Raw genomic sequence first — 22830 nt, forward strand, 5'->3', positions numbered from 1 at the left:
TTGAGATGAGTTTACATTTAAAAGAAGTCAAAACAAGATGCCTACATGAATGAGGGTTTATTTATCTGACCTCACTCAAAAGATTTAGTACAAAAGACTAAGGGCTGTACAAGGGTTAAATTCATTCTTTTATCAAACAGTTTGCTTACAATAGTTTTTGTTAAGTTTCCTCTGTCTGACCTCGGTAACTCTTAAACCAAACAAAGACCTCACATATAGACAAAACACATGGAAAGAGTGCTGTACCTCTGAATATAACCACATTACTTCAAGGTGGTGGGACGGCAGAATCATAACAATCATAAAAAGTACAATAAATACAAAAATAACTAGTTGTCTATTGAAAAATACACACAGGGTGTAATGAAATTTGCAGGAACAGGGAATCATTAAAAACAGTGAATAAAAAAAACAACACTTTTGTCCCTGATGCTACTGAGAGTTGTTCTGTGTTGTGCAAGTTTTGCGAAATGAGTCCTCATTAATTTGAGATATTTCCATACTGTACACTACATACAATGCTGACAGTGCTTTGTTTTGTCCAAAAGGACGAATGTTAAGAGACAGAAGGGGTTTCTTCTGAGTGACCGCCCAACTGGTCAATACCAATGCTGTCCACTCCTTCATGAGTCTAAAAAAAAAAAAAAGACACCTGTCTGTCCCTTTAGTGCTTAGTTCATTTGGAACTGGAGCTGGAGCTGGAGCTGGAGCTGGGCCTGGCTGTAGTGTTAGCTGATGAAGGCAGGGTGACACGTTGCTCGTCCATTCGTTTGGCCTGAGAGCGCATGATGAGGCTGAAGAAGTCCTCATCTGGTACAGTGGGCCCTCGGACAGGAGGAGGGGGAGGGGCACACCGCTGGTCATCCAAACGGGACCCCTGGAAAGAGAGAATATGAGTTTGAGATCTGGTAATGGGTTTTTAACGTTTCATATTTGGAAAAGCACATGATAATTTCTTGTGTATTAAATGCACTGTATGCTTATCAATGTTCAGGAATTTTTAGTCCCATCAGGTACCTGGCACTTGACAAGCATGTCAAAGAAGTCGTCGTCAGGCTCAGGGTTGTCAGCATTGGCCATCAGGTGGTTGAGCACGGCCTGGTTGCTGTTTTGATGGAGCCTGAGGCCGGGCAGGCTTCCCCCTGTTGCTGACGACTCCTCTAACCGTCTGCCTTGAGCACCTGAGATGTTAGCGGACTCTGACACAGCTGCAGAGTTAGAGAGGATCCAAGGAGTGGCAGAAGAGAGACAGGAGAGATGTTTTATTTCATTATGACAAGGCAAGAAAAGTTTTACTGTAGGAATGGAGGGACTTTTAGGTGATTTGATTTCTGGACTCACATTTCCTGATGGCTCTAGGAGGCGACTCCGGGACACTGTTTATGGATAACCTGCTGCCCTTAGCCTGTATTGAACAGCGTTGGTCATCCATACGGTTGCTCTGGAAACGGCTCAGCAGATCAAAGAAGCCCTCGTCTCCGAGCATATCAGGACTGAGTCGCTAATAGACAACAAAACACACACACATATGAAAAACAGCAACAGAACAGACCTTGTTTGATGATAGCTGCAGAGACTGAATGGGGCATGTTAGTGTTTATCAGCTCTCCCTGTACTGTGTGTACCTTCTGTGGTCCCTGCGCAGGGGTCTGACTGGTGTCCAGGGTGTTGCTGGTGTCCTGGAGGACCTTACTGGAACCACCGGTCTTGTACTTCTTCCCACGCAGACGGCTGACAAAGAACAGCTTGGAGGAGCTCTTAGCCAGGGAGGGTTTGGACTGTTTGGTCAGGATGTCGCTGTTCCACTTCTGACCCTTAAATACACAGAAATGGAATTGTTACCACAATGAAGAAGGAAACGAGGAAAAAGACGATAAGGACAAAACAAAAACAGGGAGAAGATAAACTATCCATTCATCTGTAGCAATAAAATCTGGTTTTAGCAGCGTAGCATGAGTTGAGCAATGTTGGAACATACAGTTTGTGCTAAGTAAAGTTAGAAAAGCATTTCTTACATTCATCTTGTCCGGAGTGAGTTTCATCAGCTCCAGGTTCTCCATGCTGTGTCTTCTGCCCATCCTGGGCCTTGCTCCTAAAACACAGGAACACTGTTAACACTTGTTATACAAAAGATGCTGTTAACACAAGGTTCAGGGTGTTTGATTATACAGCTTTTTTTTTTTTTTTACCATGCAGGTTGTAGTCTATATCTTTATTCTCAGAGAAGGTGGAGTTATTTGTGCTGTAGCTCAGACCCAGAACCATCTGGAGATCAGACACGTTCATACGAGCTGTCAGCTCTCCGCTCCTGTCTCCAGTCTGGAAACAAATGAATAAATAAAAATACAAACAAAAACAAAGTATACACACAGGAAGGTTAGCTTTCCAACTGTACAGTACCTTGAGCTGCTGTAAATGTTTTATGTATTTTATTTATGTACCTCTTTGCAGATTTCCAGGTGTTTTTCAGCAAAGTGCATGGCTTGATCATGGTTCCCCAGTGCAGTGTGAGCATTTCCCAGACTCCAGCATGCACGGCCCTCCCCAATCCTGCAGCAGAACACAGTTTAATCCACGTACAGGGGCATATTTAAAATATAGTTAACATCAGCATGAATTCTTATTCCAATAGTGAATATATGTGTGTATACCTGTCATTGAGGTCCTGGGCTATGATGAGGTGTTTGAGGTGGTAGTCTATGGCTCTCTCGTAGTCCTGGAGAAGAGTGTAGGTGTTGCCCAGACTGTAGCAGGCCTGGGCCTCCACAGCTCGATCCTTCAACTGCCTCGCCAGCTGCAGTGTCCTCCTGACAAACACACAGACAAGCTGGGTCAACACGCAGCAGAGAGAAGCACAGTCCGGGGACAACAAGTAATGTCATACACAAGGGACAGTTCCCTTTTTTTCTTTTTCTTTTTTTTTAAGATATTGAGATTATTCTTTACAGTTGTCAATATTTAAGCTTCTCATGGAAGAAAAAAAGAAACAAACTAAAGCGTAATTTATGACACAATTGTGATATGTCAGTGTTTGCACAGTAAACCACCTTCCATCCTGCTGGTTCTGGTAACAATGATGTACTTTCAATCACAGACATACATTTTTTTTTAAAAACTGCAGAACTTTATATCTGTTTAGATAAGTGATCACTTAATACCAGTGTATTGTGTGACGTGTACACACTGTATGCCATGTCGTGCTTTTTTATACGGAAAATTATTTAGAAAGATTAATGTATGGGCTGTGGCTTACTTGTAATGCTCAGCTGCCACTTCAAATTCCCCCAAAAAGATATATGCGTTCCCCAGGTTGCAGTAAGCCCGTCTCTCTGCCGAACGGTCACCAAACTCCTTTGCTATGAGCAAGCGCTGAAATAAAATAGTGCTTCATTATTTCTCTTATTAAAGTCACTTTAGTTTGAAACTTAGCTTTTAATTGAAACATGTTTGTAATGGATTTGGGTTTGAAAAAGAAAAAGAAGATTCCCCCTACCTGTTCGTGAGAGGCCACAGCTTTGCGAAAGTTTCCCAACAAATAGTGTGTGTTGCCGAGGTTCCCATAAGTTCGACCCTGGGCAGCCCGGTCTTCAAGCTCCTTCACTATCGCTAAATTTGCCCTGAAAATACACAATCAAGTCAGATATTTGATATAATAGCAGCAAGGCACCGTATCATTAATATGTATTGAATAATAAAAAAGATTACTAAAACCCACACACACTCAGTAACTTACTCATAGTACTCTGCTGCCTTCCTCAGTGCTATCATGACCTCCTCTGGGAAGTCTCCAGGCTCAGCTCCACTCCAGCAGATACTTTTCCCTTTGGCATGGTACACGTTCCCAAAGTTATACAGAGCTCGTGCCTGACCCACCTGACGCAAATCGACAAAAACATGTCAGTGATCACAGTCGGCTTCTTCTGAAATCCCCCTCATACACTAGAGAATATTTCACTGTATACATTATCACTTATTTGCAGCCTCACCTTGTCAATCATGTCCCTCGCTATGTCCAAGTGCCTCTGACAGCAAACCACAGCCTCATCAAACCGCCCCAACACCTTTAATGTGTTGCCAAGGTTTCCACTGGCTTTGGCTTCTCCAAGAAGGTCACCAATTGTTCTATACAAGACGCATTATGTGAGCAATAATAAAATAATGATGTATTAGTGGATTCAAGAGGGCTGTTGTAGGTCTTACCTGGTCAAGGTGAGGTCATGCCGGTGGAACTCCAGGGCCTTCGCGTAGTCATGCAGGTGGAAGTAAGCATTGCCCAACTGGCTGTATATGGCACTGAGCACCTGCAGGTCCTCTGTGCCTACCTGGATGGCAGCCTCAAAGAAGGAGACGCCTGCTCTGTAGTCGCCCACCTTACAGAGCCGCTCACCCTCCAACGCCAGTTCCAGGCAGGACACCTCCATCCTACAGCAGACAGAAGCAGCGTCAGTCCAGCAAGTGTCTTGTTTGAACTGGCTGAGCCTCAAGAAAAACAATTAATGAGCAGCTCAAAAGTGTCTAGAATCCAAATACAGTAATGGAAACCAAATTGAAGAAGTTGTGGAGAAACAGATCTTCCCTGGCTGTGACCTACAGCCAACTGACTGGACCTCTTTCTAAGCAAAGGCTTTCAGCAGGGAATGTTGTTTAGCTACTTCCTTCCACCCACAGAGAACAATGGCTCAAACTGGGCCTCATTTGTTATGGTAGATCTCACATCCTTTTGACATTGCCTCAGAAAGTGAGGCGGATTCCTTTTACAGTCAAATGAAGCAAAGAGCAAACAGACATGGCATAGACAATGTTCATCATTACAGGACATTACTTCCAAGCATTTTCAGTCATCATACCGCAGATACATGCTCACAGATGCTCTGACAATTGAGATTTGTGAGTTGGTTCTTAAAAGTCAATCTTTTTTATGTAAGAAATAATCAAATTCACATTATCTTAAATCTTTGACAATATAGCTTGTGTTATTGTTATTCTTAGCAATAAGTAACTGAAAATTCAGTTTGTTGGTCACTGGCTTCTTGTAGCATAGAAAAATAAGACCTAGGATTTGGTTTTTAGCGTGCAGTTTGTAGTGGGTCGTCTAACACAACTGAATAACTAAGTCTTGTGAAGGTACAAATGAGTTAGGCTCAGGCCAGATGAAAGGAGTGTCAGACAATGGCTGCTGGCTTATCTGCAGATGGATTATCTTTTAAGCAGCATATTTGCACAAAGCAAAAACTTTTTTTTCAGGAAGCTGTATCGTTGGGGAGGGATCGGCTTCACACAATGTCTTTTCAGTTTGTTTATCTCAAGCTTTCCTTATGTACCTGACCCAAGGTTTTGTCTGAAAGACACTAACTCAGAAACACTAATGCAAAGACACAACCTAGACTGGACTCTTCAAGTGAGGTAAAAGATCACATAGTCTATGTCGTGCAATTAAAATGACACAAAAAACCCACACACAGTAGCTTCTTTCGTCACCCAGCAAGTCTATAATTTGCAAACAAAGACAAACATGGTCTCCTGAATAGTCGATAAACTTCATGTAATCAGCAATCTTAGGCCTTAAATTAGAAGAACCTTTGTTTACTACCAACAACATATCATTTAACACTAAAGCTGTGGCAAACACTAACCTACCTGCTGGCTTTTCGTGTCTTACTACAACAACAACAACAACAGCACATGGAACATCTGAGAGGCATCTACTGAGGTTTCCACTGGAAAAAAGGCTGCTGCTCCTTCTCTTTCTCTGAAGCATGGAGAGATTAACTCAATGTAACTTAGTAGCCTATACTAAAAAGTGATGAAGATCTTGTTTGTTGTTCAATGAAGTCTAAAAAATAGCCTTCCTTTGAGATATCAAAACCACTGGCCATCTGACGTCACAGAGATAATTTAGCATCACGCATTGGAAAACTATCAAGGAGACGTGTGATGTTGTCACCGTATTAACTTCCAATGCATGGCATCAAGGAAACTGCTCAATCAGCATTTTCTTAGTTAATCTGATTGTCTTTCTTTCAAGCTCTCTCTTCTGACCTGGTCACCTTAGATTATGGCTGTAGAGTGTGTACCTGACAGATTAAAGAGCCGCTGAGTGCTAAGTAGCTTTGTTAGACGTGTCAGACACAAACAGACTGGTGTGGTATAATGGAATCAATTCATTGAAGGTAACCCTCCTGACAGCAGTAGCTATTGGAAAAAAAGAAAAGACATCCTCCCACCTAGCAGATGCCTACAGTATCCAAATAAGATGGACACACGTGTGTCGAAAAACAAAGCCGGCAGTGATGAATTTTTCAGGGCTTGTTAAATATTGAAGCTGGAGCAGGTCTTTCTATGTTTGGCAGGTCGCACCTGCTGCCAGAGCTCTTTATCAGCATATGTAGGAACAGCTGACTGATGGCTTTTTTTTTTTTTTTTTTAAAGGAAACTCACCTGCCTTTAGTCAACAAACTCACTGAAAACACAGTGAAAAGAGACTCCCACTCCATAATTTGACTTAAACCTCAAGTCCACCTCTTCTCCACATTACACATGATACCGTCACTTCTTCAACAAGGCACCACAAAATAAATAAATACCTCATCAGTTACCTGACACTGACACATCTAACAAAACAGGCATTAAAATAATTGCAAATATAAAGAGATTTTGTTCTTCTTAACTTTCAACAATTCATTTCATTAATAGTCCCACTTAAAACTAATGAGGGGCAAAAGATGAAAGGCTAAAAAACAGAGCCACACTTTCTATTCTACAACTATATCTTAGTTGAGAGAGGAGAGTCCTACCTGTAGCGGACATGAAGGGACTGGTCCTTAGCTTGCGTGCTAACCAATGAGCCACTGGTATCCATTGAAGTGCATAATATGAGGGAAAATCCCAGTTTTGTTCCCGAAAAAATGGTTGCGTTTAAAAACAAAAGCTAACAAGAAAGAAAAATGAATCTCTGGTCAAGGGAGAGTCGAGAAAGATCCAAACAAAAAGTCACTCAATGTGATGAAGTATGCAAATGTCCCTCTGCTGAATGTTGACAAGGAAGAGTAACCCCACGAGTGTTAGACAGAGCCGAGTCCTGAGAGTCACTCCACACGGCTGCTTTCGTATACAGTGAGTTTTGCGTCACTGCCCCTCAATCTCTTGTCAGCAGCTCACTGTGAAGAGAACACAAGATGCTGTATGTGAAGCCTCATTCTGGCCACACGGTGCCATGGCAACACCAACCAAACAGCAGCGTGCACAAGTGGGGCAGGCAGCAAGCGAGAGAGCAGGGCGGGAATCAATGGAAGGGGGTCAACTCAGGCAAGCTGTCAATCTAAGATGGTGACTCAATTCATCCAGGCTTGGAAATGGAAACGCTAAAATTGCAACAAGGTGAGAGAGCTATGTGCGCATCAGGATGTAACAGGGAGGATGTATGCAAGCAGAGAGTTGCCATGATTTGTCCAGAATAATGTCACTAAATTAAAAGAGAAGCACTGACACACACCAGTCACCTCTTGCAAAAGGAAAAAAAAGATAAGCATATCAACCTACTGTGTGTATGTGACTTCCACCACAGGAAAGGACAGTGATAAGCAAGCTTCATGGTTTGAAAATACACTGCACAAACTTAAGACCAGAACCAGCCATTACCTAATTTTTCCATGCAGCCACACCCATTTGTCCCCCAACTTTAACCCATAATCCCCTCCCCTCTGCACACACGCAAAATAGGAAATAGTGGCAGACCAGTTATTAGCAAACTGGGTTATTTCTTTATACTAAAGAACATCTAAAAATGGCAAACGGTCAGTGTGTCTATTTAAAAACCTTTCAGAGACAAAAGGTGTCATTCATTTATTTTTTAGATTAGCATTGAAATGACCATAACTAAATTCTTTTTCCATCAAAATGTTCAGACCTACATACATGCCACTCATTGGTGGCCTATTCATATTATCTTACCTTACCTTAGCATATTCCTATTATCAACAAAATAACTATGTGAACATATGAGAAATTATTTGGTTGTAGTGGTTGGGCATTTGACTATTTACATCAATGACGAGCGGGTTTAAAACCCAAAATGATTAACTGAGAACCTGGAGTTCGTAAGTTTTATGAATTGTAAAATGACTCTGTATGATAATTATGAAGATTATTACTTGATTAGCTATTTCAATATTACTTAAAAGTCAAAGAGCACAAATCTTAAAAACAAATGACAACCATAATAGCAACAAAAAACTGTTCTGACAACATGCAACATCTCAGTCATGCTTCATTCATGTAAACTGACATATTTCTCTCATTGAGGCACAAAGCAGTGGATATTTGACACTAAACTTAGAATTCAGGGGACATTTTAGACTTTAGCACCAATAAAAATACAGATAAAGCCTTAAAAGTGTGTGTTTGTGCACATGAATGAGTGAATATAAGAGGGACTTTGCTGTTGATTCAGCACATTTCTAGAGACTTATCTTTTAACATAATCTACAAATTAACTAAATAGAAATTTGTACCTTATATGCTATGTAGTTGTGTTTGAACACCTTGTCCTAATAGAAAAGAAATGCCATAGGAATCAAATTATCTTTTTTCCCAGCCTGTTATTCCTGTTGCTAGTTGAATGTGAACAGTTATGGCACAAACTAAAGCCCAAGGCTTTAAAAGTCTGTGCAGTACATGTTTGGTCACATTATTATAATCACCAATTGATGCGTGCCAGTTTAGGTGCAGCCTTTTCCACCACTGTATGCCAACTGGGTGTGTTTTCATGAGACCTGCCCTACTCACAGAGCTGCAGTTTGCATGAAGAAGTGTGTAACATGGTGAAATATAATGACAACATGACAAGAGGTCATCACTGACTCTTTTTTTGAGTCACAAATAGGACATGATTCTATCTTGAACACACAATACATGTGATCTATTTTCTTTGCGCTTACAACCCACTGATGCACTAAAATAACTACTGCCTCTGACTGCACAATCTAATTATGGAAACATCACTCAGAAGTACACCATGAGGCAGCAAAATCTTGAATCAAAACAAAAGAAAGAAACAACTAAATATGTACTGGGATACTGACCGGTAATTCTTCCACACAGGAACAGGAAATCTGGGAAGCCTGCAAGATAAAGTAATGTGACCATGAATAAGTTTACATCTAAAATTAACTGGTGCTGCAGTATTTGTATGGAAATTTGTATAATTGCCTTGCATCATTGATAAAACATTAATCTAATACTAAATGCTTGGTGATTTAGTACTCCACTCCAGATTACATACATGCTGAATTGCCAGTTTATTAGGTACAGCTTCCTAAAACCCAATGTATATAAGAAACAAAGTGTACCTAATAAACCACACTGAGTGAGGGTAGACTAAATATTAGAAAACACCTGCCAGTATGACCATGAGTTTGAATCAACAACTTATTATTACTTTTAGCCAAGTGTACCTAATAAACTGGCAACTGAGTGTATATGCCACATTGTAACGGTTTAAGTGTTGAGGGTGTAATGTCTGATGCATAAACTACATAACATGAGTGCATATATAATGCGGAATTATATATTTATGAAACTGGTCAAAAGACAAAATGCAGTTATACATTAATCTAATTGACTATATTAACTAGAAACTGCAGAAACTACTCTTATGGGCATACTGAAATTAAATCATATGTGTTGTACAAATTATTTAATAGAGTGGTAAACAGAAAATACACTGTGTACAACACACATGATTGTTAAATACATTTTATGTGGGTGTACACAAACAGTACCACTGATTCTGAAGACAACGCTGACACTATCAACTCCATTCATACGGATATTACTCTTCTGTGAGAACGCTAGACTTGGCAGAGCAATGTAAACACCTGACCTTCATAATGGATACTACTGTCAGAGGTTTGGCGTGCCAAATATGTTAACACCAGGTCAAAGCCACAGCCGTGAACAGTGAAAACAACATTTATCTGGTTACAGTATCAGATCCAGCAACAGATTAGCTAGTTAGCATGTTAGCTGCTAAACTTACGTTAGACGATCCAGTTCGAACAATGGTGACTTCTCTTCGTTTTTGCTTTAATCTCTCACAAGAATAAAAAACATGGGTTCGTTTTAAAAGTGAATTGGTGTCTGTAATTTAGAGACAAACTGTACTATATCCAGCCTAACACTACATTATCATTTAACTTTTTCAAAACTTGGATTTAACTTGATGAGAAAGAAAAACCTTGTGGCTATACTAGCGTATGTGTTTTCGTCAAACAACCAATCAGAGGACAGACGACATTCAAAGATAGCCACGCCCCTAACAGTCATTGGACCAATAGATTTGAAAGAGATGACGTATACCCTAATACTGTAGCTGCCCTTGGAGACACTCCTCTTACACGTTTTATCCATAGGTTTTAACTTCAGGAATATTATTGCAAAACCACGCTTACCATGTTTCAACATCAACATTACTAAATCTTTCTATTGAAGAACTAAGAAGAACGAAGAACTTAAAAAATATAAATAAATAAATAAATAAAATAAAATAAAAAATAATAAAAAATGTAACAGACAGACGTCGATCAATGATTACTATAAATCCAAACCAAATCAACAGAATACTTGATTTTGAAAATCGTGCTATAATAATAAGATTAAGAACTGTACTCTCCCATGATCATATTTTATCCAAAGTTAAAGCAATTCACTTTAAATTCATCATATATCCGAATCCTTTGCATTAAGATTAGATTTTGAAAGTATTGTCTACTGTTTTTAATGCAGGTACTGGATCTACAGATCTACAAATTCTTTTGTTGTTGTCACTCCCAACTATACTGAACACAAATGCAAGAATGTTTTTTAAGTAAAATAATGTATCTGTTTTGAACTCAGATAACATGCAGATGTAATGTCAAATGAAAAATGTAAACCCCAACCACTTTTAATGCTTTCTATATTTCTGTATGTTTCAGTTTCATACCTGAAATCTGAATAGACCCAGAATTTAGCCGACTAACTTTTTTTATTTTCTATTATTTACAGTTCAATGTATTTCAATTTATTTTCAAAATTTCTATAGTTTTATTTATTGTTATTATGAATTTCTTTATGTTCAGAATGTGGGGGGGGGGGGGGGGGGGGTTGTCTAGCAACCAGACTCCGCCTGGACGATGCCAGTTCAGCTCCAGACGTCCAGCGCTGCCCTGTAGGCTACATTATTAATGATGCCACAGAAACTAAACCTGTCCGAGAAACCATATGTCGAGAGAGAAAGACATAGAAATACTGTCAGCTACCTAGTTTCAAGATTATGTCAGGCAGGAGCACGGCTGTGGATCGGATCAACTTCAAACCATGATGTCGCAATGCTGAAGGAGCCATAAACAGAGTAAGTTACAAACACTACTGACATGAAAGTGAAAATATAGTACAGACTTGAAGTACAGGAACTGTTGATTTGAGATGAGGAGTTGATATTGCATAAGTTCGGGTTTGCAATGTAATAGTTTATATCTTTATTATAACAAAACTAAAACATTTACTCAAATAGTGCTAGTTACTACTACTAATACTACTACTACTACTACTACTACTACTACTACTACTACTACTAGTACAATCTTAGGAACTTGTACTTTATTTCAGCATATTCTGCTACCTCTTACTTATATCCCACTACAATTCAGAAGCATTGTACTTTTTACATTTATTTGAAGGATACAGTTACTATATTTACAGATTATTACTATACACAAATGATAATTTTACATGCAAAACATATAATCTTATAGAATATGATGCATTTTTTACTGATTAAAACAAACATAATATGGACAACTCCATTGACCATCTACACCATTAAAATGCTGCCATTATGTTAATTAATGCATACTATAATTCTTCAATAATAACATTTCATAATGATATAACACTGAAAGGTGCCAATATGCTGCAAAATGAGTTATTTTACCTTGAAAAGATATCAACACTTACTTCAATAAAATATAAAATGCAAGACATTTACTTGTAATGTGAGGAGTTGCTACTCTTATTGAAGTAAAGGACCTGCATATTTCCTCCACCAGTTTCTCTCACGCACAAATTCTTTCACATATAAACATCATTCACACAAAACACCTCATGCACTTAGTGTATGTCACGCAAACCTCTGTCCACACAATGTATTGATTGGTGAATAACTGACAGCTTAGAACATTTTAATCCAATGTTGTCAGCTCACAAGTTGTGTTGCTAAGTGATGAACAGGTGCTCCATCCACTTTTCTTACCCCCTTCGTCTTATCAAGAGAGGTTGAAAAGAGCGTCCGCTTACATTTTCTTTTACAGAGAAAGTGTCCATGGAGGGAGATCCAGAGGAATCAGATGAGGATCATCAGGGACCCACTGTGCTGTGGGAGAAGTGCATCCAGCAGAGCATCTTTGTCGACCTAAGCGAGGATGAAAGTCTCCACTTAAGTGATTTGGAGAATTCTTTAGCTTTACATCTCTCCCAGGCAGAGTCTGCTGCCTCTGAGGCCAGCATCCATCTCAGTGGTAAGTCCTGGAGTCACTGCAGTGTGCATTTGTCTGTTGAGTGTTACAACCTCTACTGACTGTACTGAACTGGACATAACACTGTCTGTGTTGTAACACATGTAGCAAAGTTGGTATTTATGTTCTTCAATTTTCAGGGAGCGCAGAGCTGTCAGCCTTGGATGACACCTCCTCGGAGTCCAGTATTGTGAGCAGTCAAAGTGAGAGGGTGGTAGAGAACAAGACCAAGAGCAGCATACTGCATGTGTCTGCCCAGAGACCAAACACCATGCAAGATGAGCCACCCTTAAAGCGTGAGTACGAGGACCCAGGTGAGAATACTAGTGACGAGGATCAGGAGGACCTACCTTATGATGTTGACCTTGGAAGTCTGTACTTCAACCAGACAGCTGGCTCTGAGGGCAACACGAGCTCTGACAGTAGAGAAACTGTTCGTGCAAGTCCTGATGGCCCTGGTCTGCTTGAGTTGACTACAACAAATGGAGATGACACCAGTGAACGTTTGGTTTCTGTTGAGAGACCAAAAGTTTTGTCGCAAGAGGATGTTGTCTTTTTTGATGCTTCCAAGCCAAGTGAGGTTTCCCCATCATGCCCTTGTCCTGCAGACATTAACCAGTTGCTACTGCGACACTTCTCCCAGGAAGAGTTGCTGAGACCAGGTAGGCTGATCGAGGCAGAGACCCTGCCGGAGGTGTCCCTACTGGAGAGCATGGACGACAATGTTTTGAGCTGGGCTCCAACACACAACACAGCTATTCATAGTAACCACTCAGGGAACTCTGCTTGTAATTCTGAGATAAATCAAAGTGTCTTCTCTGGCAGGACTGATGAAAATAGTCATGCTGCATCAAAACATTCAAGTCTAGAGGAAGAGGTCGAAAGGAAAATTGATAATTCCACCTCTGCTGCTGACAGCGTTGCATCCAGCTGTGCAAGTATAGACTCAAAGCAGAGCAGTGGGGACAAGAGTGCTGTAGATGTAGTGAAGCTGGAAAAGTTTGAAGAGGACAATCAAATAGAGAAAGTCCCACTTGTGCACACCAGGTCCTTCAGCGAGATGAAGTATGGCCAAGGACAAGTCCATTATCCGCTCCCTGACTTCTCTAAGGTTGCCCCCAAGGTAAAGATCCCCAAAGCTCCAAGTGGACCTGCCAAACCTGTTCCTCAGGAGACCAGCTCCATGCACAGAGCCCAGTCCTCTCCGGGTATGTTGGAGGTGATCAGCAGAGTCCTGGAGGATTCAGTCCAGCCCTCAGAGATGCCTTATGTCTTCAAAGATGAGGAGAAACAGACTCATCCAGCGCTGGTGCATCACCTGCAGGTAGAAAACCGCAAGAATTTACTCTTCACAGCGCACATGTTCCTACGCCTTTTGGTTTCTTTTGCTTTAGTTTCCTCATGTAACAGATATGTAAATGCTATGACAGGACGGATAATTAACTTGTTCCTTTTTTCTTTAGGCTGAATATGATAAATTACTAACCAAATATGCTGAGGCAGAAAACCTTATTGATAAAATGAGAATAGGAACCAATGTAAGTAAAACCGAAACCACGCAAGTGTTTGAGAAATCAAAATAAGTAAAAAGTCAAATTTTCAATGCAAGTTACAAATTTATTGAACTTGTTTTTGCAGACTCAGCCCTCCTCAGAACTAATGCTGTATTCAGAGTGTGAAGATGATCATCAGAGAAACGTAGTTGAGGGAAGCCATCTTGGATCCTTGGCTCCTAACCGTCCCCCATCAGGTTCGTCTCTGTATCTGACATCTGATATTATGACGGGTCATCGCTTTGCTTCACTACCTGCAAATTATGCAGCGAAGTGCAACTGGTTTCCATAGAGACAAATGGGGTCAGATGACTCTATTCTAGTTACACAAACATCTTAACTTTGCTCTTGGGCCACTCTAAACAATGAGTGTAAACTGGAGAACCTGACCACACTAAAATATTTTTTAGTTTCTGTATTATATTTTCAAAGGTCATCAGTAACTATATGCATCATGTGCAATTTTTAATTCTTCATACAAAGTCCACACTTAAAGTAAAAAATATTAGATGTAAATAAAGGTAAGAAAAAATAATCCCTTGTTTTCAGAAAACTTTGGTGAAAAAGGAGGAAGAGCCCCCGAGAGCAACATTGCGGAGGTGAACGCAGCTTCCTCCAGCCCGCCTGAAGAGGATCTCAGTGATGGGGAAAGAATGACTGCTGAGCTGAGAGACATCATCAGCCCGTTCATGCGGAAGGTAAGTTTGAAGATATTACCACGCTACCATTAAATAAAACATACAAAACGACACATCTAAATGGATTCTTCTACACAGGTGGAGGAATTCAAAGTGAGTGTAAGCATCATGTCAGTGAGCACAGCAGAACAGCAAATGGTAAGAAATGTTTACATCCTATACGTGGTAGCCTATATGACTTTTGATATTCATTTTATATATATATTATATTTGATTTATTTCAGGTGAACTATCATTTTTAATAACTATGTGGTTCCTTTTTTACTTCTGGATGCGCCTAAATGTGAAATTTGTCTTTTGTCAGATGCTGAGGAGCATGATGGAGGCTCAGGACCAGCTGGAGAGGAAATACATCAGTAAGAAGGAGGAGCACAGAGCTCTGGAGATGCAGAACTACATGGGTCTGTCCAGGAACACTGGCACCTTTGACCCAAACAGGTTAAAGAGACCTCACTATTGCATATTAAATATGTCAGTATCACATCAATGCATCTATTCATGTGTGTGTGCATGTGTGTGTGTGTGTGTGTGGACACATCTTCAGGCTGGTGGAGGGACAGATATTCAGGATAGGGATGCTCCTTGAAGACATAAAGGAGCTGATAGACAAAAACGTGTGTGAGCAGATTTCCCCACCCCACTCGTCCTCCACCCCCACGCCCATGAAACAGATGCTACATGTGAAGCCCAGTCCCACACCACCATCCCTGCATGAGGTAACCAACTCACAGACACACCCACTAACTCCCCTGCGCTCCCTTGCCTTAGGTTTTTTGCCACATGCTTCACTCTCAAATATCTCACTCATGAAATTTTGTGCAGAAGTTCATGGTCCCTGATTCTTCCCTGAAATTAACATTTTTGGCTTTGTGTGAAATGTCTCAACAACTGTTGGATACATGTAACTTCATTGCATTGATGTTAGCAATTAGAAAGTAAAAGGTATATGTTAACATGGATACTATAGAAATGTTAAAAGGGATATTATACAGGTATTGACTTGATAAAGTACCTGGATTCTTGTATGTAATTTATAAAGTCACTATAATTATTTTAAAATACTCATCAAATACTTATCTTAGTTTTACTTTATTATATAGTAACATCGGCCATCATCATTCTGTTGTGGCTAGTAAATACTGAGCAGGTCTTCATTTCTCTATGGGTGTCACCGTCTTGGCAGTGGACCTTGCTTTATCTTCCTGGGACTTTGAGCACATTTTACATTCCTCTATTTTAATGGCAAAGTGCCTCCACGACCTCAGTGGCCTCAAGTTTGTCTGTTTCTGCCCAGGCCCTCAGCTCCATCTCCTTCTCGAGCATTTGAATGAGACATTTACATACAGTATGTCATGACAAAAACCTTTCTGCTTCTTTTCTTAAATTTCCATCCTGGTGTGCAAGACTGTGCCTTTCAGCTGCATGATCCTTTCAGGCCTTTCAGGCTGTCTTGTCTTGTCTTGTTCTGTTCCCTCAGGTCGTTTTGCCTCTGGAGCAGGTCCACAATTTCCTGTTGATCACAGTCCTTTTCCTTCTTCTCTACCATGCACCTCTTGGCCACACCCTCAATGTTCTTCTCCACTGTGTTGAGCTTCTGCAGGGCATTATTGGAGCACCTCTTTGAAACCAAAATGACCATTTACATACCCTCTACTTCTTTGCAAAGTGCCTCTGCCACCTTGACCTCCTAGATTTTATCTGCTTTTTGTTTTTTAAAGACTTTTCTCTTCTTTCTCTCCATTTCTGGCTCAGAGGCAAGCATCTGGTACTCAGCCAAATTAGTACCAGATGTGAGCCTGTTTCTGTAGTGTACTTTGGTCACTGACCAAATCCCTTTGCTGACACTGACGAACTCTTTTATATATTCAACCTCTTTGTGAATGCAGTCTGCTGTGTTATTTGTATCCACACCCTGCACCTTCATTTGTGACAAATTCTCTCCTGGAGGAAATGTTGAACGTGTGTGTGTGATAAGATTACACTAACTACAAATGATCCGACTGGGCTTCATGTTTCAGGGTCCATGTGCAGGTTTTTCCACTATGAGTTTCAAGATGGAGACACACAAAGAGGAAGAAAAGGAAGAGGAAGTGGAGGAGGCCAGTGAGGTCCCTGGCGATGGTGGATTGGAGCAAAGCAGTGAGCCCATAGCTGCTGACTCTGTCCTGAAAGACCCTGGGCATAACAGCTGCCATTCACGGTACTTCAGGAAAAAACTAAACAATATTTCTTTTTTTAATTGAGTTTTTATTAATTTGGAATTATGTAGTGTTTGGTAATTAATCTTCATAATTAATGTCCTAATAATATTGTCTTTTTGGGTATACATCATCAAAGTTAATACTGTTGTGACTGTGAATCTTGTAATTAAATACTGTGTGCACCAGGGCTAATCTAAAGAAAACTGAAAGTAGTTATCCTGGTTAGGATACATAAATATAGTGAACCACTGTTCTGCATCTTCCACTGTCACTATTGTGTCCAGCTATTGACGATTTGAGTGACACTTGTGTGTGTGTTTGTGCTCAAATAATAGGCACGTTCTCAGGCTTCCTGTGGGCCGATCGTGTTTCAGGTACAGTGTTGGTGTCGGGTTCCACCGTGCAGAGGGAACAGAGAGTGTTTGCGTCTGTCTGTGTGAGCAGGTTTTCTTCTCTGCCCCGTTTCAGGGGCTCGCGGGACTCTCTGGAGAGACTGGACATCCAGACAGCTGAGGGCGAGGAGGGCGATGAAGAGGAGAGGAGCTCTCTCTCTGTCCTGTCAGAGGGGATAGATCATAGTAACATCTTAGATTACCTGAGTGGAACCAGCTCAACCTCAAGACGGAGGGAGTGGACGCCTGAAAGGTCAGTGTTGTGATATTAAAGTCTACCTGACCATATAAAAGAGATAACTGTGGTTCGATTGACTCTCTGTTGCGGTTTGTTTATACTGGGTTTCTCTTAAATAATATATGGCTGACACAAGTAATCCATCTACCAATCCTGTCACTCTGTAAGTGAGCTACTTTTGGATACGTGGTGTCAATCTAGAAATAGGAAGAATCTCTTAAAATACTACTTATTATTTAAACAATGTCCTCACCTTCCCATCTCTTTTCATCTCACCTCCACAGCCAGAAAGATGCCTCAGCAATAACATTTGTCATTAACTAGCTCTAAATATCTTTATTGGTGTTGCTGCCCCTGTTATAGCACAGCGGAGAGTGTCCTTATCCCAGAGGATGACTGTGATCTGGGTGATTGTGTGAGTCTGGCTGTAGAGGTCTCCTCTTCCTCCGATGCACCCAGACAGTCGGACCCCGACGGCCACTCAGAGCCTCCTCTCGGCACCCCATGTGCATCACAGGTCAGCCACAGACAACACTCGGTTTGTTTGACTGATTGTTGTCTCTTCTAAGCTTCGGACTTTAGATGGTAATTTAATGCAACAGGTCTTCTTGCAGTGGTGGGTAGGATGCAGAGGCTACCTTCATTTTTTTTCAACTGATGTTGTGTTTTCTGGGGTGCAGAGGATCGTGAGCCCAGAGACAGACAGCGGATTTGGGAGCTCTTACTTGAATCAATCCACCACTGATGGACCATTTCAATCAAATCTGCTCACAGAAAGGTACAAATTGATTCACTGACTGATCCGCAGTCACTGTCTAGACATCACATGGGTCCTCGTAGAATAACTCTTGTTGGATCTGTCCAATTCCAGTGTGCAGTCCCATAATGATGCTCTAAGTAGCTCTGACAGTGAGGGCTCCTGCTCCAACCTGCAGACAGCCATCCATTCAGCCTCACTGAACAGCCAGCGGTGGGCCAGCCCCCACCCGTCTGTCCAAACACAGTCCTGTGGTGCAGCAGCTGCAGTGGAGCTGTGGGTGGAGAGCATCACTAAGGAGCCTTCGGTCAGGCTACAGGGTGAGCAGGCCTTGCAATCAGAATGTGATTCTTCATCTCCCTTAATCCGTTGTGTTTTAGTTTCATCATAGCTGGTCAATACTGAAATACTAAGTGCTTCCCCACTACTTCCTGAACAGGATCTGATCCCAGCCTGCCTGTACAGCTCCATCACCGTATTTCTGAACCGGGACTCAGCACTACCATGGATACAGAGGAGAGAAACAGCCAAATGTATTCCTGCTCTTGTAACAGGTCAGCATATACTAAGGGGCAAGCAGGGTTGGTGGTTGACTAAGGACTTGGACTTTAAGCAGTTGTTTCGCCAGTGTAAATAAAGATTCACCCTCTTCTGTTCTCGCCTTTTTACACAGTGAACATCTGAATATCTGTATCTGTGTGTTCATGTGTGTTTAGTGAGGTTATCCTGGCCTTGCAGTCAGAGGTGTCCAGGCTGAAGAAGGACCTGGAGGAGAGCTTAGTCCAGTTGCCTCACCTGGCACAGAAGATGGACTATCTCACCTCCAAATACAGACAGGATCGTCAGGAGCGCAGGTCTAAAACCAGACCCAGGACCCACCTAAGACCAGCTTGTAACAGGTGAACCTGACCCTGTTGGACAGTGGATGAATAGAAAGGACATTGTTAGGTTGTATTTGTGTTACATTTTATTATTCATTCATAACTGGATAAAAACCAGGTGAAAGATGTTTTTATCTTTCAACTATTCATTTTTCTTATACTGTTTCCTGTAGTGTATGGAAATCATCAAACAGCAGACAAAATATTAGTAATCTTATTTCTAGTCCTGCAAGAATAGAGGACTGGATCTCTTCAGACATGGACCCCAGTAAGAGCAAAGGTACTCCACCACCATCATAATATACTCATAAGAAAATTACAGCAACAAGACTCCCTGTCTGCCTCTACTTATTCTATATTTGTGGACAGATAATTCTCCATCCATTTTGAGTTTGATAATCTCCTCCCCAGGTACAGACAGTGGTGATAATGCAGGCTCTGAGATCATGTCTCACTTCCACAATTCACCTGTAGGGAGCAGAAGAGGAAGCGGTGCACACTCTGGACCTGAGTTTCAATTTAAACTTCAGGGGACACTGCAGTCCAACAGAGGTCAGGGCCACAATTATATTTCACAGCAAAGTACATTCTGCAGTTTTGTTTATACTTATCCTATTAGTTACATGGGTATATTCTGTCCAAAGTGGGTCAGAATGGACAAAATACATGTTTTACTCCTTTAGGGACAGAAGGAAACTGCTCAGTGAAAAGGTCTGGTTTGACCAGCTCCATTTTAAAAGGAGGGGTCGCCTCTGACAGCCATACTGAACAAAGACCACAGAGTAAGTAACTTTCTCATCTGATGTTTACAACAATATAGTTCTTGTTATCAGTTGGGACCTGTCATAATATTGTAAACAGGGTTGTAAATATATGCAGTACCGTGTATTAGTTATATACATACTGTAGAACTTCTCACATCAGCAGCCGTCATGGAGGGTTTTTACTCCAAGGAGGGGTGGTCTCTCCTCGCCTCTCCATCTCTCCAGAAGCCTCTCCTCCAGGTCGGCTATGGCTCCTCCAGCAGCCTCCCAGCCAGGTAAACACATGCCTCACGTGGCGCACAAACACATCACTCGCTGAAAGCAGACAGAAACTTATCAGCACTTTATTAAGTTATTCAATGATATAGTTCTGTAAAACAGAAGTCGTTCTGTCTCGTTATCTGTCTTCAAATCCAGCTATAAAGTGAGGGAGCCGCCGCCGCCGCTCTCCGTGTCCCATCACAGGAAACGATCCACACAGTCAGACACGGCACTCCTGCCCAGCAACGTGTACTTCAAGCAGACACTGTCCCCTGTCTCACTGCCCTCAAAGACCGTCAGCAGGACAGGCAGACGCAGAGGGAGCAAGGTGACACGTCTCATATCACATCTGCTGAATAGTGTGACATTCAAGAGATTGTTTCAATACGCACGAACCTCTGTTGTGCATCTCAGTAGCAAACAGTTAGTGGTGACATATGCATGATATTCAGCTCTTTGGAAAGTTTTGCTGCTGTTTTCTAGGAGGAAGAAATGGGCAGGACTCTTGACCAGGCTATTGAAGTGGCCCGCAGCATGAAGAGGACCACCGACCGGATGGCCAAGAGGCTGTCAGCTGACATGGACAAAGCTCAACTCTCCAGGAAACTGCACAACATGCAGCCACTAGGGGGCAGGAAACACCATGCATTATAACACCCAGGGTGCAGACCAGTTTACCCAGTAATCAACAGTCTGCCAGTCCCTATGATAAATGAGCCTATGTAGAATATATTTCTGTTGGGTGATAAGGGAATATCTCTGATGTTGAGTTATTGAAAGACCTTTTTGTGTTAAGTTATTGCTTTTGTACATGATTATATATTTATAATGGGCAGAAAAGCCTGAAATCACCTGGATAACACTGTAAAATTAAAATGTCGATATTATAGCCTTACCTAAACATTGTTTAGGTTTTCAGAATTTTAAAGCAAATTAATATTTTTGTTGATCTACAGCATTTTGTTTATATTGAGTGTCTTTACATTTGATTTTATATTCCTTCTTTCTTCAGCATCCAAATGTGTAACTTCTTTATATCCACTTTAGTGAGCAGTTTTTGATATGAATCCAATATCAGATCAATACTGTTCAATATATTGCTCCGAGACTTACCTTTTTTATCTGTAATGCATCCATCACACCACTCCATCTTTAGTTAGGGGGCAGCATCGGCCACATTGTCCAATGTCACTCAGCAGATAAAGTAATAAACATGAAGTCTATCTTTTCCCAGTTCTCCATGTCAGTACTCTTGTCTCACCTAACTCTTCTTTTTTACTTTACCTATTTCCAAACGATTAGCTATCCAATACACACAGGCAGCCACAGGGTAAGGAGATAAAGTTAAATCAAAATAAATCCAGGTCATATTGGCAATATTACATTTCAGGAAAATCCCTCTCTGCCTTTACTTAAGATGAGTATCAACTTTTGTGCTTTTAACTAATGTGCTCATTCGATGCCTGTAATGCCCGTCCCTGCTGGCCTGTGGGTGCTCGCGACACAGTGTCTTCTTACTGAGTTTCTGTTGGGTGTCTTTGTGGCCCTGTTCCTGTCACCGTCACAGCCCGCTGCTGCCGGGCTGAGTTCAGGTTTTTGTTTGTGGGGTATCGAGTTTCTCTGTTGTTCTAAAGGAGGTATCAGGAATGGAGAGGTGTCCAAACAACATTCCTGAACTGTCCCGTCCAATTGTTTAAAGAGCAGCTGAAGTTCTCGGTGTTCACTAACCTGTAGAGCGTCAACATGTCACATCAGTCTCAGTGACTTCTCAACCAGTGCAGTTTATCTCTCACATTTTAACACAAATACAGGGTCTCCCCCACAGACCGGGCCATCTCGCTCATAACCTGTGGTTGAACAGCTGAGATTCTAAGCAGGAAATCACTTTAAATTATGAGCAGGACTAATCATGATATCGATGGCAGTATCTGGGAAAATGATGTCTGTTATTGGTCATTCTTGTGCACCAAAGAAACGTTCTGTTGGTAGTTGCATCTCATATCATTTTTCAAATGACTTACTATGAAATCGGTGACGTTACATTAAACTTGCTCCTTAGACAAATGTGAAACAGAAGCCTCAGTGGTCCCTCAGGGGTGTACATGTGATGTTATTTGGTTATCCTGCGTGTGTGTGCGCATGTGCATGTGTGTATATACGTCAAAGGCTATTTTTGGGGACAAATTTCAGACTAAAGACCTATTAATTTGGGACAGCTTTTCCAATTGGGGACAGTCGGAGATTAGCAGATTTTTGGGTCAGTGGTTAAGGTTAAGGTTAGGCTAGTGGTGGCAAGGGTTAGGCTAAGTCTCCAGGAAGTGAATGCAAGACTATGTAATGTCCCCAAATGTGAACTACAACAGCATGTATGAGGTATATTATTAGAAAAGCGTGAAAGCTCATTGATTGGTTCTCCCTAAAGTTTGTGCTTTAGAGGGAGGTCACCATTTTATGCAGTCAGCCTATCGATCAATGTCTTTTCTTCTAAATATCTTTCAATGTTGAAGTTATTCTCTCAAGAAACTGCATTTGTT

At 41.3% G+C, this 22830-nt stretch overlaps 2 protein-coding genes across 6 annotated transcripts; one reads left to right on the top strand and one right to left on the bottom strand.

Annotated features, from left to right (window-relative positions):
• Positions 1-41: 41 nt before the first annotated feature.
• Positions 42-10251, bottom strand: gpsm2 (G protein signaling modulator 2). 2 transcript variants are annotated; one of them, XM_056391695.1, is made up of 16 exons: positions 10037-10251; positions 9081-9119; positions 6795-7157; positions 4201-4422; positions 3987-4122; positions 3734-3873; positions 3494-3617; positions 3254-3369; positions 2652-2807; positions 2442-2550; positions 2190-2319; positions 2016-2092; positions 1626-1814; positions 1342-1501; positions 1018-1208; positions 42-877 (listed from the first exon to the last, which is right to left on the bottom strand). In XM_056391695.1, the coding sequence occupies exons 3-16, from the start codon at positions 6857-6859 to the stop codon at positions 677-679; spliced, it is 2016 nt and encodes a 671-aa protein (XP_056247670.1). In that variant the 5' UTR covers positions 6860-7157; positions 9081-9119; positions 10037-10251; the 3' UTR covers positions 42-676. The 2 variants fall into 2 exon arrangements, with proteins under 2 accessions (XP_056247670.1, XP_056247671.1); XM_056391696.1 differs by lacking the exon at positions 6795-7157.
• Positions 10252-11184: 933 nt separating this feature from the next.
• On the top strand, positions 11185-21525 carry LOC130178375 (uncharacterized). 4 transcript variants are annotated; one of them, XM_056390503.1, is made up of 22 exons: positions 11185-11389; positions 12348-12554; positions 12692-13875; positions 14015-14089; positions 14190-14301; positions 14654-14802; positions 14881-14940; positions 15107-15240; positions 15347-15518; positions 16821-17002; positions 17472-17648; positions 17997-18150; positions 18314-18411; positions 18505-18710; positions 18830-18944; positions 19107-19289; positions 19445-19551; positions 19683-19823; positions 19955-20053; positions 20196-20310; positions 20453-20624; positions 20780-21525. In XM_056390503.1, the coding sequence occupies exons 2-22, from the start codon at positions 12359-12361 to the stop codon at positions 20948-20950; spliced, it is 4002 nt and encodes a 1333-aa protein (XP_056246478.1). In that variant the 5' UTR covers positions 11185-11389; positions 12348-12358; the 3' UTR covers positions 20951-21525. The 4 variants fall into 4 exon arrangements, with proteins under 4 accessions (XP_056246478.1, XP_056246480.1, XP_056246479.1 ...); XM_056390505.1 differs by having other exon boundaries at positions 20501-20624; XM_056390504.1 differs by having other exon boundaries at positions 20199-20310.
• Positions 21526-22830: the final 1305 nt, after the last annotated feature.

Source organism: Seriola aureovittata, chromosome 12 (assembly GCF_021018895.1).
Source record: "Seriola aureovittata isolate HTS-2021-v1 ecotype China chromosome 12, ASM2101889v1, whole genome shotgun sequence".
NCBI lineage: Eukaryota > Metazoa > Chordata > Actinopteri > Carangiformes > Carangidae > Seriola > Seriola aureovittata.